Here is a 14,353-nt window from a genome sequence, read left to right as displayed (position 1 = left end):
TCTATTCCATCCATGTGAAATAAAACTCACATCTACATTTTAACTTAGTTGCGTGTAGATATATACAAGTATAAGAGATTTTGACATCTGGGTCAAATGTATAACTTAACAAAATAAGTATTACCACACTGGTAGTAAGAAAGCCATCTCCCCTGTATCGTAAGATACTAACCATCTGAGTCTTTGCAGAAAGCATGACCAGGCCTGGCCCATTGTGTCCACCTGCTTTGATAACCCTGGGTTGGGCTGCAGTCTGAGTCATAATATCTTTTCTAGTAAAATAGTACACTAACAAAAACCTTAAAAAAAAACACACAACAAAAAGGAACGCTCTTGAATAAATTTCTAATAGATTCCCTCCCCGCACACCAAAAAAGAAAAACGTTTTCCATACAGACAACTATTGTTTAACCAAAGTCTTCATGAAGTCCAAATCTCAGGACTCTTTCTTCATCTCTGAGAGAGTTCTGCCCTGTTCCAGAATCATACGCTCTTCTTCTGCGGAGGGCTAAGTTTCCTCATGCCTCTTATCCGAGAGAGCAGCTCTTTGATAAATTCCTAAAAGAGATGAAAGAAATTAATATGAGGGGTCACTCTATTCGAAGTTGTGCTTGAAAATCTGCTCAACATAACTGATGTTAATGGAAGTTTATTTTAGTTGATGAATTTAGTCAGGTATTAACTCTCACTGGTATGACACAGGCAATTTTTATTTTATTTATTTATTTATTTTTTTATTGGTGCACTGTATTCATACATCATAGTGGAATGCAAACTTTTGTAGACATACATGCACACATTGCCCAGTCAGCCCCCACCCGATCCCCACCCCATTCTCTCCCCATCCCTCCCTCCCATGCTTGGCTTAGTGGTTGACATCTAGTATTATAGCAATTTATCCAAAATTAAAAATGATAATCTCACATAACAGTTTCATTTGTCTGATACCAAGCTTTTGATGACTTAAAGATAACATTTCAATATTTCTTTTTGCTTTCTTTCTTACCAGAGAATATTTTTTTCTTTTTTTTAGGTGAAACTATCATATATTTATTTTTCAGAAAAAAATCTATCCTGATATGGAATATGGACTCTACATACCCAAAACAATCTCGAAGCAAAAACAAAGCTAGAAGATGTATATTTTCTGATTTCAAACCATATAAAGCTACAATAATTGAAACAGTGTAGTACTGTTCTAATACAAGCCTAGAGCTAACTTCTTCCCTATATTGTCAAGTTATTTTTGACAAGGTTTCCACGAACATTTGGTGGAGGAAATACTAATCTTTTAACTAAATATTGTTGAAAAATAATAATTACATGGAAAAGAATAAAATTGGACCCTTACCTAATCCCACATACAAGTATTAACTCAAACTAGATAAAAGACCTAAATATAAATCTTAAGACTATAAACTTTTAGGAGAAAATCTGGGTCATAAAACCTCACAACATTGAAATTGGCAGTGATTTCTTGGATATGATTTCAATGGCACAGGCAACAGAAGAATATACAAACTCCCTAAAAAATAAAAAAAAATATTGTATATCCAAAGACAATGTAAACAGAGTTAACAGTTAATAGAATTGGATAAAATATTTCCAAATGCTATATCTGAAGGTATATTAATATTCCAACTAGAAATCCTAAAAATTAACAACAATAAAGGCAAACAATACAATTTAGAGATAGGTAAAAGACTAACATAAATAATGAATCTCCACAGATAACCAATCTTAGTTGTCTGTTGGATGGAAACTCTTGTTTCTCTGGTTCTGGTGAATGTTACCTATTTCTTCTTTGTAGTTAATCTCTTTGAGTATTTTCTCTAGCGCTGGTTTTGAAGACATAAATTCCTTCAGTTTCTGTTTGTCATGGAAGCTTCTTATTTCTCCATCTAATTTGATAGAAAGTTTTGCTGGATAGGAAATTTTTGGCTGGAAGTTGTTTTCTTTCAGAGTTTGGAATATGTTACTCCAAGCCCTTCTGGCTCTCATGACTTGGTTTGGGAAGTCTGGAGTGATTCTAATTGGTTTGCCTCTGAATGTCACTTGGCCCTTTGTTTTTGTTGCCTTTAAGATTCTCTGCTTGGCTTCCACATTGGTCATTTTGACAATTATATGGCGTGGGGATCCTCTTCTCCGATCCTGTCTAAAGGGAGTTCTATAAGTTTCCTGGATCTGTGTATCAACCTCTTGCTCTATATTTGGAAAATTTTCTGCTATTACTTCCTTGAAGAGATTGTTGATCCCTTTGGTATCACTTTCTTTTCCCTCCTCTATTCCAATTATTCTTAGGTTAGCTCTCTTAAGATGGGCCCATATTTCTTCAATGTCAGATTCCTGCTGTTGGATATCTTTTTCTAGATTAGAAACTATGCATTCATTTTTGGATTGCTCATCTTCTAAGAGCGAGATTCTGTTCTCCATGTGGTCTAATCGGTTGTTTGTGCTTTGAATTGAGGCCTTTACTTCATTAATTGCATCCTTTATCTCTTTTTGGCTCTCTCTGAGTTCTTTTCGAAGCACCTCTATTATTTCTACAGTTATTTTCCTGATTTGATCTTCTAGAAATCTCTGATTTTCTGTTTTATCGGGTTCTGATGTTGTGGGGTTGTGCACATTCATTACTTCAGTGTTATTCTTCTTTCCCATGATTTCGGAGGTTTGTGCCTTCTCTGGGTTCTTCCCTTGGGTCACTATGGCTTCACTTAAGGTGCTCTGGATCTCGGGTCTGTATTATCTCAGACCCTACTACTCCTTTACTGGGTTGTATCACAGAGTCTCCGACCCAGGGAGTCGATAGAGGCTGCTTTAAACTATGGGGGGTGCCAGGTTGCACGCTCTCCTATGGTGTGATATCTCTGCCACCACCACTCCCTCACTGGGTCAAGTCCCAGGAGGCACAATACTGGGATTTCTCCTCTGTGGCCCGCAATTTGACTCACTGTTCTTGAGTACGTAGATGTAGCTGTACTGGACTCGGTGAATTCACTGCTGCTGCCGCCGCCGGTGGCAATATGGCGCCTCTGCCACGCCCTCGGCCATGAGGCTGACGTATTTTTTCTTCTCTGGTTTTGATTTCCACTCTGAATCCCTGCAGCGTGTGCTGAGCTCAGCCACTGGGAGCTTTAAATGTTGTCTGCGCCGAAAGATCCCGCCTGGCTGTTCCGCATCGGCTCACCTCAGCTTGCTGTAGCCGTCCGCTGAGTTCGCCGCTGCCGCCGGCAGTATGGCGCTGCTGCCGCGTCCTCGGGCGCGTGTGTCTCCTCTGTGGCCCTGAGCTCTGTTCTCAGTCCGCTTTCTCTCTGGAGCCTGGTGGTTTTTTTGTTTTTCTGGTGATGGTGTTTTCTGGCTATGAAAGGCGCTCTTTTTGTGGTAATGGAGATTGGTTGTTAGCGGGACTCTTAAGCCCCGCTTTTCTCGGTCGCCATCTTCCCGGAAGTCTCGACACAGGCAATTTTTAAACAAATGAAGAGTGATTAGACTTCATGGCATCCTGCCTTCTCCTGCCTCCGCTCTAAGGGGGAAGCCAGCTTACCTTTGCTCACAGAGCTGCTTTCATGGCCTCTGCAGGTACATGGGTTTTTGTGCTTAGTAGGTGCATAAAGATCACCTGCAGATCTTGTAGATTTTAATTGAGTGGGTGCAGTTAGGATCTAAGATTCTAGATTTTCAACTAGGTCACAGGTATTAGTATTTTTCCCAGGCCACACCTGGAACAGTGAGGCTAAGACCAGTAAGGCTAAGACCAGAGTTGAGGCTAAGACTCAACTCAAAGTTGAGTAAATATCAGAGGCACCAGGGGAACTTTTAAGGCCACAGAGTGCTGGGCCCACCCCAGAGTGTTTCACTCAGCAGGTGGTTGTCAAGCCCAAGAATGTGCCTTTCTGACAGGTTCCCATGTGACGCTGGTGCCGATGCTCCTGGCCCCAGAGGCACACTGAGAACCACGGGTCTAGATCCCAGGAAGAGTCTAGTGCAAACCATAAGCAAAACAAAATCTCATGTTGTGTTTTAATCCAGTGCCTACACACACCTGAAATTTAAAATTGTAGAATAAAAACTTGCTCTGATATCTTCTATTCTACTTTAGTTTCATTTATAAAGGACTGCTGAGTGAGACCCACTCAAATTATTTCATGACCTATAAACAGATTAAAACACAAAGACTGAAAATCCATCTAGAATGGTTTTCTCACTTTATGCCACTGGGATTTTCACTGGTTCACATTTTAAAACATGCAACTACCAAACAAGTCACAGTTATTAGGTAATAATTATATATTCTCTTCCTATTTTATGTTTATCAAACACAAAGCTGACAGCCAGTCTGATGTTATCAGCAAGTAGCAGCCAGTGAGGAAGAGAACTCAGCGTTATCAGGGACTAAGCAAAAACACAGGGAACCTTGCTATCTTTTGAGCCCCCCCCAAACCTCTCCCTATGCCAGTGACAAGCTTCAGCCATAAGCTTCCAGGCTAAATGAGCCCTGCACTGCTCCCCAGCCCTAAAATACAATAGGTATAAATATTTAATATTTTTTCTGACACCACACTTTTGTAAATTTTTTAATTGGTGCACTGTAGTCATACATCTTAATGGAGTACAAGATGGTGGAGGCATACATGCACACATCACCCAATTAGCCCTTACCCAATTCCTACCCCATTTCTTCCCCCTCCTTCTCACGTTTGGCTTAATGATTGACTTTAATATGTTTGTTAATGTACATCATGAACATTAGAGAATTTCCCTTCCCCCGCTCCCATCCCCCTCAGTTAGGTCGCCTTATTTGCTCATCTATAGTATCTCCTTCTTCGTCTAGAGTTCCTCCTATGACCCATTTTCTCCCTAGCTTTCACATATTAGGGAGAGCATCCGATTTCTTACTTTTTGTGACTGACCAATCTCACTTAGCGTAACGTTCTCCAGTTCCATCCATTTCCCTATAAATGACATACTTGTGCATAGACCAATGGCGCAGAATAGAAGACTCAGAAACAAATCCGCACACTTACATCCAACTGATTTTTGAAAAAGGGGCCAAAACATACACTGGAATAAAGATAGCCTGTTCAACAAATGCTGTTGGCAAAACTGGTTAACCATATGCAGAAAAATGGGCATAAACCCCACTGTCTCATCCTGCACAAGACTCAATTCAAGATGGATCAAAGACTTGGAAATTAGACCAGAGACTTTGAGGCTCCTTGAAGAGGGCATAGGTCCAACACTGCAACACATAGGCACAGATAAAAACTTTCTCAACAAGACCCCAGAGGCACAAGAAACTAAAAGGTGATTCAATATGTGGGATTGCATGAAACTGAAGAGCTTCTGTACATCAAAGGAAACTATCAAGAACCTCAACCGAGAGCCAACAGAATGGGAGAAGATTTTTGCCACCTACCCCTCCGATAGAGGACTAATACCTAGAATATACAGAGAACTCAAGGAACTCGGCACTAAAAAAACAAATAACCCAATTAAAAAAAATAGGCAAGTAGGCCAGGTGTGGTGGCACACTCTTGTAATCCCTGTGCTTGGGAGGCGGAGACAGGAGGATCGCGCAGGTTCAAGCCAGGCGTGCTGGCTTAAGAGACCCTGTTTCCAAATAAAAAAGTATAAAATAGGTCTGGGAGTGTAGCCCAGAGGTAGAAGGGTTTCCAGGAGCCCCAGTACCACACACACACAAAAAAAAAAGGCAAGTGAACTAAATAGACACTTCACATAAGAAGAAATTCATATGGCCAATAAATGCATGAAAAAATATTCAACATCATTAGCAATCAGAGAGATGCAAATCAAAACTACCTTGAGATTTCACCTAAATCCAACTAGAATGGCAATCATTCAAAACACAAACAACAACAAATGCTGGCGAGGATGTGGAGAAGTGGGAACTCTAATACATTGTTGGTGGGATTGCAAATTAGTGAACCACTTTGGAAAACTGTATGGAAGATCCTCAGAAGAATGGGAACAAACTTACCATATGATTCAGCAATACCACTTCTAAATATCTACCCCAAAGAAAGGAAACCAAATTACCAAACTAATGCATGCATATCTATGTTCATAGTCACACAATTTACAATTGCCAAACTATGGAACCAGTCAATATGTCCATCAACAGATGAATGGATTACAAAACTATGGGATATGTACACAATGGAATTTTACTCGGCCATAAAGAAAAACCACAATTTGTTTTAATAGTCTTTGCTATTATATAAGTAATACATGCTTTTTCTTAAAAACTTGGAAAATTTAAACCAGCATCAATGAGTGTACTTCTTAGAATTAGCCACTATGAACATATTTTCTTCTATGTATATTGTTTTTACTTAATTAAAATAACGGTATAACCATATCCTTTTTTTTTCTACCTCACTCTACGTCTGAAGCTTTTCCCCACAACATTAAACAGTCTTCCTAAAAGTTAATATCAATGATTACATAGCCCCCTCATACGGACCTCCTGCAAAGTATTTGATTCTTCCATCCCTGGAGTTCTGGATGGTCCCTGGCTCTCCAAAATGATAAACGATGACATAACTAACATTTTCTGCGTTAGACTTTGTCTGCACCATGGCTTTTTCCCTTTAGAGCTATCCTCCAAGTGAGTCAAAGAACATAAACATTTTAATCCTCACCATCTCTGACCTTAGGCAGACTGGAATATAAGTAGAGTAAAATGGAAATCCTATTTCAATTGTCTAAATACTGCCCATCTAATTAAAAAATTTTCTTGGATGAAATAATGCCGTATTTTCCAATGTATATTTAATTCCATTTTGAAAAGTTAAATGCATTTTCTATTGACTCCCTTACTAACTTATATACAGTTTCAGTTTTGTGATTTGGGGAATCCGTTATGCAAATAATTACTGTAAAGAGTTTCAGTATTTGACTATTCATTTCTTTACTTTTTTTTTTTTTTTTTTTGGCAGGTCTGGGGATGGAACCCAGGGCATTTGAGCTCCGAGCTACACCCCCTGCCCTATTTTTTATTCTTTATTTTGAAACCGGGTCTCACTGAGTTGCAGAGGGCTTCACTAAGTACCTGAGGCTATCCACAAACCACAATCCTCCAGTCTCAGCCTCCCGAATGCTGGGATTACAAGCGTGCGCCACCACACCCGGCTCATTTCTTTACTTTTTAAAAGCCCAGGTCAGAATCACAAAATCTGTAATTTGCTCTGCTAATAACCCTAGTAATTTTTTCTGCACTATTTTAACAACACATTTTTTATAAAGACTAAAATTACATAAGGAATAATGTACCCAAACTATAGAACTTTCTCTTCAAGACAAAGTGATTTGGTAATTTAAATCAAATCCAAATTTTCTCAGAAAAAATTGATCATGATGTGCATAAGCCTCAGAGATTAAAAGTTTAAATAAATTATATAATTTGTCTTTTGTTTATAATGTATTAACATTAATAAAATTGTTCATTTCCATTTTATAGCAACATGATTTATATGTCTGTTATATTGTACATATGCATATATTTAAGCTATTCATTAAATTTGTGTATTTGGGTGCTCAGCTGAGTAAGTTAAAAATAGCGAAGCCAACATTTATTCTCCATTTAGAGACTTGGCAACAACAGCCGCAGAGAAAGATCCTGTTGATTATAGTTAATGTTCAAAGAAGATTCAAGGATTGCTAATTAAAAATACTTTGAGGGCTCTTGGTTCACATGACTCAGAAGCACTCTCTGTGAGTAGAGACGTGGGAGGCTTACAGTACACTGGCGGAAATAAGTGGGTAGATGAGGAATCCATATTGGAGGCAAGCCAATAACAGATCGTGCTGCTGGGTGGAATGTGGGGTGGGGCACAGGGGAGAAGGGACACGACATCAGGGAACGAAGGCCACGGCTCCTCAGCAACTGGATGAAAAGGTGCTGCCTTTTGCTGACACAGGAGAACTAGAGGCAGAAACAACAGGTTTATGGATTTCTGGTGAGATGACAAAAAAGATAAATATGACCTTGATTCTCAGACAGCCTCAACTTATGGCTAAAGACATAAATACAGACCTCACCAGCACCTAGACCAGTGGCCTTTTGTGTGTGTGTGTGTGGTATTGGAGATGGAACCCAGGGGCATTCTACCTCCGAGCTACCCCACCAGCCCTACTTTTTATTCTTTATTTTGAAACAGGGTCTCACTGAGTTGCAGAGGGCCTCACTAAGTACCTGAGGCTGTCCGCGAACCACGATCCTCCTGTCTCAGCCTCTGGAATGCTGGGATGACAAGCGTGCGCCACCACACCCGGCTAACCAGTGGTTTTTTTTTATATATAAACAAAACAAGTACGTGTGATGCACAGAGATACAAGACTGAAGCAAAAGTTTCACAAAAACTTGTCACTCTTACTATTTTATCTTGAAAAAACAAAGATCAAGATCAGATGACGAGATCCCTCATAGTCTGTAAGCACACATTGATCTAGACCTGGACTATTCAGTACAGTAGCTACTAACTATGGGCGTGGTGGCGCACATTGTAATCCCAGCACTTGGGAGGCTGAGACAGGAGTATTGCGCAGGTTCAAAGCCAGCCTCAGCTACTTAGTGAGGCTCTCAGCAACTTAGGGAGACCCTGTTTCCAAATAAAGTATACAATAGGTCTGGGCGTATAACCCAGAGGTAGAAAAGCCTCTGGGTTTCATCCCCAGTAACACACACACACACACACACACACAGAGAGAGAGAGAGAGAGAGAGAGAAATTAAATGTAGTTAAATAAATAAAAATTTAAATACATTTTGTTACTCACATTTCAAGCACCCCATATGGCTGTGATGACCCAACTGGACATGACTTATAGAGAATATTTTCAGCATCACAGGATTTCCCTGCACAGCACAGATGATAGCGCTGTAAGTCGCAGGAAGAGATGAGTAACCTTGGAGGTAAGTGGAAATGGAAGATGAAGGCCGAAGCCTAAGGCCAGAGGGCTGGGGAAGGAGTTGGAGCCATCAGGACAGGAGGGACAGCGGGGTGCTGTTAAGCAGCTGAGAGGACAAGGTGTTTCTGGAAGGACAAAGTGCCCTACAGAGTCAAGTGCTAGAGAAAGGTGAGGTGAATCAAGGACAGAGGCGAAGGAAGCCCTTAGAAGGGGACAGAAAGGCACCATTGTGTCCTGGATGAGAGAAGCTTTCGCAGAATGGATAGAAAGAAGCTCCATTGCTAAAAGTGTCCCAGTCGCTTCTTTTTTTCTTTTGTAAACAGCCTTATTAAAGTACTACTGACATACCTTACACAGAGCAAGTTAAGGTGTAAAACCACCACGAGCATACTGTCTGCATGATCGACATAACGCAGGCATCCAGCACCCCAGAAGTGTCTTCCTTCACACCCCGTGGCAGTACCTCTCTCCTCCCCCTCCCAGGGAAACACTGGTCTGTTTTCTGTGACTACAAATTTGTTTTCATTTTCTAGAATTTTATATAAATGCAATCAAAATACTACGTGCTCTTTAATCTGCCTTCTTCCATTCAGTATACTAATTTTGAGGTCCAGTCTATTGTTACATGTATTAATAGTTCATCTCTTTTTTGGTGCTACACAGCATGCCATTGTTTTGATCGACCACAATTTGTTTATTAAATCACCTGCTGATGGAAATTCAGATTGTTTCTGGTGTCGGGTCATTATAAGTAAAGTTGTTAAAACAAATGTTTGAGTAAAATATGCCTCTGTTTCCTTTGTATAATACTTAGGTGTAAAATGACTGAATCTTTGATCTATATTTATTTACCTCTTTTAATACTAACACCACACTGTACTTACTGATACACATATATCTATAATAAATCCCCAGATCAAGTAATGTTAGTCTGCCAACTTTGTTGACTTTTCTTAAAATGGTTTTGGCTACTCTAGGTCCCTCAAACTTCCTTAAGAATTTTAAAATAAACTTATAAGTGTCTACAAAAAAAAGTTCTGTTGGAGTTTTGGGTTGACATGGCATTAAATATATAAACTAACTTGAAGAGAACTGCCAAGTTTCAATAATGAATCTTCTCACCCATGAATTGATATACCTCTACTCTTGTTTATGTCTTTAATATATCTCAGCAAGGTTGTTTTTAGTTTCCTGTGTGCAGATATTTCACATCTTTAGTCAGATATATTTCTAAATATTTAACATGGTTAATATTACTATAGATAGAATAGTTTATTTATAATTTTTTGTTGATAGTATAAAGAAATACAAAAAAATTTTATATACTTATCTGCATTCTGAAAGGTTTACTAAACTCAAATACCAGTCTAGCAGAATTGTTTTTGTAGAGTATATTTGATTTTCTACAGAACAATCACAATGTCTGTGTCTGATAATTCTACTTCTTCCAGTGTCCATACCTTGAATTTCCTTTTCTTGCCTAATTGTACTGGCCAAAGGCACTGATACTATGTTGAATAAAAGTGACAAGAATAGATATATTGGTAATTTTCCTGATCTTAGTTAGGGGTATCCATTCAGTCTTTTTCACCACTAAGTATGTTACCTGCATGTGTTTTGCAGAGATTCTTTGAAAAGATTAAGTGGCTATTTTTTGTTCTTGGTTTGCTGAAAAAAAAATTTTTTTTAATCAGGAATAGATTTGGGGTTTGTTAAATGCTTTGTCTGCATCAACTGACATGATTATAGGTTTAAATTCCCCCCTTAGCTTTTTAAATATAGTTAATTATGTTGATTTTTCCAATGTTAAATCAGTCTTGCATTCCTGAGATAAACCCCATTGATCATGTGATCTATCCTTTTTTATATATTTCCGATTTCAATTTGACAAAATTGTCCTTAAAATTTTTTTTTATCTTTGAGATACTTATATTATCTTTGTCTGGTCTTAGAGTGATTTCAGAATTGGAAAATGTTCCTTACTGTTTATGTTTCTGGAAGAGTTTATGTAGAAGTGGCATGACTTCTTTCTTAGAAGTCTAGTAAAATTCCCCAATGAGACTATCAAGGCCTAAAGTTTTTTGATGTTTTTCTTATTTTGAGGGAGGTTTTGATAGGTTGAGTCTTCTAAAAAATTTGCCTATATGAGATAGGAAAAGCAAACTACTTTTCTACTCCAACACTCAACACAGCCCACATCTAGCCATTGTAATGTGGGGGACACAGGGTTTCCCCATACAGCAAGGACTTCCCCAGTGGACACCAACAGGATCTTCTATGATTCAACTCAATGCTAACACTATCTACCTGGAGTCAGAGTTAGATCCACAGGTTAAGGCATGAGTCCTGGAAGGCTGCACCCCTCCCATTTCAGATGCCAGTCTCGGGTCCCAGGTTGTGATGTATACTTCGGATAGTATGTGATGACAAGTGGGGTCTCCACTACTCCTTCTTGGGTTCACTGCTAGAGGAGTTCACAAAACTTGGAAACACTTCTGTTTACTCCTATTAATAAAGGATATGGTAAAAGACACAGCTAAGCAGCAAGAGGAAGAAACACAGAGAACAAGGTGGGGAAGAAGTGATGTGGGGATTTCATGCCTATCTCTGGACGTGCTAACTCCGGCACCTCCACACATTCAGCACCTGTAAGATCTCTGAACGTAGGCTACAGCTCAGGGTGGAGGCTACATCACAGAGCCATAATGGACTAGTAGCTCCATCCCTATCTCCTCTTTCCTTTCTGGAGGATGGGGGTTGGGAATGAAAGCTCCAAGTTTCTAATATTGGCTTGCTGTTTCTGGTGAACAGCCCTCAGCCAGGAACCCACCAACGGATGCCTTGTTAGAACAAAAGACACTTGTATCACCCAGGAAATGCCAAGGGATTTTGAAATCTGTATTAGGAGCCAGGGTCAAAGTCCAAATATTAAAACAAAATATGTACCTAATATCCTTAATGCTCAGGAAATTATAAGGGTTTCAGGAACTCTGTGCCAGGAACGGGGGCAGAGATCAAATATGTATTCCTTATTATATCACAGTATACATGCCTGTTCATATAAGTTGTTGAAATTATGGACATAATGCTGTTCACAATACCAGTGGACTCTACAGTCACCTCTCCCGTTACTGATGCTGGTATTTTGTCTTCTCTAGTCCCATTTGTCAGCATGGATAGAGGTTTATCAGTTGCATTGACCTTTTCAAAGAAGCAGTTTTTGTTTCACTGATTTTCTTTATTGTTTTATTGTTTGGTTTTACTGATTACTGCTTTCATCTTTATTGTTTTCTTTCTTGACTTTGTTGGGCCTTACTGTGATCTTCTTTTATTGGTTCCTCAGGTGGGAGTTGGGAACATTAACTCAAGGTATTTTCCAACATTTCCATTCAGTACTATATATTCCCCTCTAAGCTGCACTTTGAGGCATATCCCAAAGTTTGATATGATGGGTTTTCATGTCATTCAGTTCAAAATACTTTTTAATTTCCCTCTTCTTTGGCCTATGCATCATTTATAAATATGTCATTTTTAAATGCTTGGGAATTTCCCAGGTAGCTTTCTGTTACTCGTTTCCAATTTAATTCCACTGTAAAGACCATACTTTGTATAATTTAAATTTTTCAAATTTGAGATCTGCCCTATGACCCAAAATATATCTATCTTAGTAGATGTTCTGTGTACATATATATTTTTTTAAAAAACAGGCTATTTCCAAGCTGGACATTTCACCATTGCTTGTAAATAGCCTCTTCCTTTGGAACCCATACACACACCAAACAAGCTGAAAGAAAGGTTGAAAGCAAGCTGCTTCTCAGTTGCAGGATTTCCAAATGAAAATGAAAAGTCACTAAAGTCAATTCCCAAACTCTTTTATGACCTTTCACTCCCTGGCTGGATGATGGGATGGGAATGGGTGAGGCGCTCCAGGGGGGAGGGATGGGGCTCCGTTCTGGGATGTGGCTCTGGGTTTGTGTGATACAAAGAAGGTGAAGGGGACTAACACTGATGGCAGATCTCCTCTTGGACTCTTCTCCATGTTACTGTGTTTAATCCAATGTAGAATTGTAGAGATCAGAAAAATGGATGTTCTAGTTTATTAAAAGTCACTTGCCCAAGGTCACAAAGCGAGTAAAGAGGCCACAAAGTTGGCCCTTGATGCCAACTGAGTTAAATAATTATGTCCCAAGCTTTCAGTCTAATTAAGGGGAGTTGTGCAAGATTCTGCCCACATGCTCGGAGGCAGAGCAGAAGAGGACAAACGTCAATTTCCCAGGGGCTCCAGGCCGGCTGGGGAGGAAGACACAACAGCAGGTCTGTCAGAATAAGGCATGAGCCACGGTACCAGGTGAGTTCATGGCTCCTCCCAGACACAGGGAAACTCGCGCAGGCTCTTGGCACCTCCCCCAGTGGACGAGGGGAAGGAGGTCCTTGCTCCCAGAGACCTCAAAACAGCCACACAAGCTCTGTGTGAACATAAAGTCTACAGAATGTGGACTGCCAGTTCCTTCTTCCTCCTTCCTCCTCCTTCTCCTCTCCCTCATCATTCCTTAAAGGGAAACTTGTTATCAGCTGACTTTTAACATCTTTTAACATCTGGCCATTCCAGTTCCTAAGAGTTGACACACTATTTCAGCTAAGTGCCACAATTTTTAAAAGGCCAATAAACATTTCCCCTAAGCTATCTTTCAAAACATGCAATATATATATTTTAAGACTGATTCATTCAGTAGCTTTTGCCTAAACGCCTCTCAGATGCCACCTAGGGGATACAGGTAGGCACCTTCTTTTCCGCCTCTAGCCACAAGGCTCACTGTGGGCTTCTGGGCCCAAAGAGGGGAAGGGCACCCAACTGCACCTGCTGGGGTCTCCTCTTGAGCTGGTGTAATGAGGCTGGGACCCAGCGTCCTGAGGACTGTGAAGTGCACCATGCCGCAGGAAGCTGAGGAGCAGAAGATAAAGACCTTGGGAGCAGACACAGGAGGACCCTTTGAAACAGACACCTTAAAAGTAATAATAACAATCTTAGTGGGTTTGTTCCTATAAAGAGGGGGTCACCTTATATGTGCACAGCAAGAAGCAGTGTAGTCACGTGCTTAAGAGGAGGACTCTGGCGCCAGGTGGCCTAGGTTCAAACCTCGTGTCCCATTGCAAGACTCATCAGTGTTCTACAGGCCTTGGCTTTCCTCACCGGTAAGCGAAGAAATGACAATGGAACCTACCCTCAAGTTTTCTGTAAGGATGAAATGATTAAGTCAATAAAGCACGGCAGGTGTTTAGGAAGCGCTACCATCATCACCACCAAGACTGCACTGAACTTTAGGATGAGAACCTGTTCAGTCTGCTATGCTCTGACTGTCCCCTCCCAAACTCACACTGAAATGTGTTGTTGCTGGAGGGCCTGTAAAAGGTAAGCAGCCACT

The 14,353-nt window shown here is 40.1% G+C and overlaps 1 protein-coding gene across 1 annotated transcript in view; it reads right to left on the bottom strand.

The window, feature by feature from the left end:
- Positions 1 to 483: 483 nt before the first annotated feature.
- The window catches only part of PPP1R14C (protein phosphatase 1 regulatory inhibitor subunit 14C), a gene marked incomplete at both ends in the record, with an annotated part of 99,081 nt that continues 85,211 nt past the window's right edge, over positions 484 to 14,353 (bottom strand). Inside the window, one exon of the mRNA XM_080700389.1 lies at positions 484 to 558. Coding sequence (XP_080556515.1) covers positions 484 to 558 — 75 coding nt within the window. The remainder of the gene's footprint in view (positions 559 to 14,353) is intronic.

The sequence above is a fragment of the Muscardinus avellanarius genome (genome assembly GCF_963383645.1).
Source record: "Muscardinus avellanarius genome assembly, chromosome: 8".
Taxonomy (NCBI): domain Eukaryota; kingdom Metazoa; phylum Chordata; class Mammalia; order Rodentia; family Gliridae; genus Muscardinus; species Muscardinus avellanarius.
The sequence above is the reverse complement of the archived record's forward strand: the minus strand, read 5'-3'. Positions and strand labels throughout refer to the sequence as shown.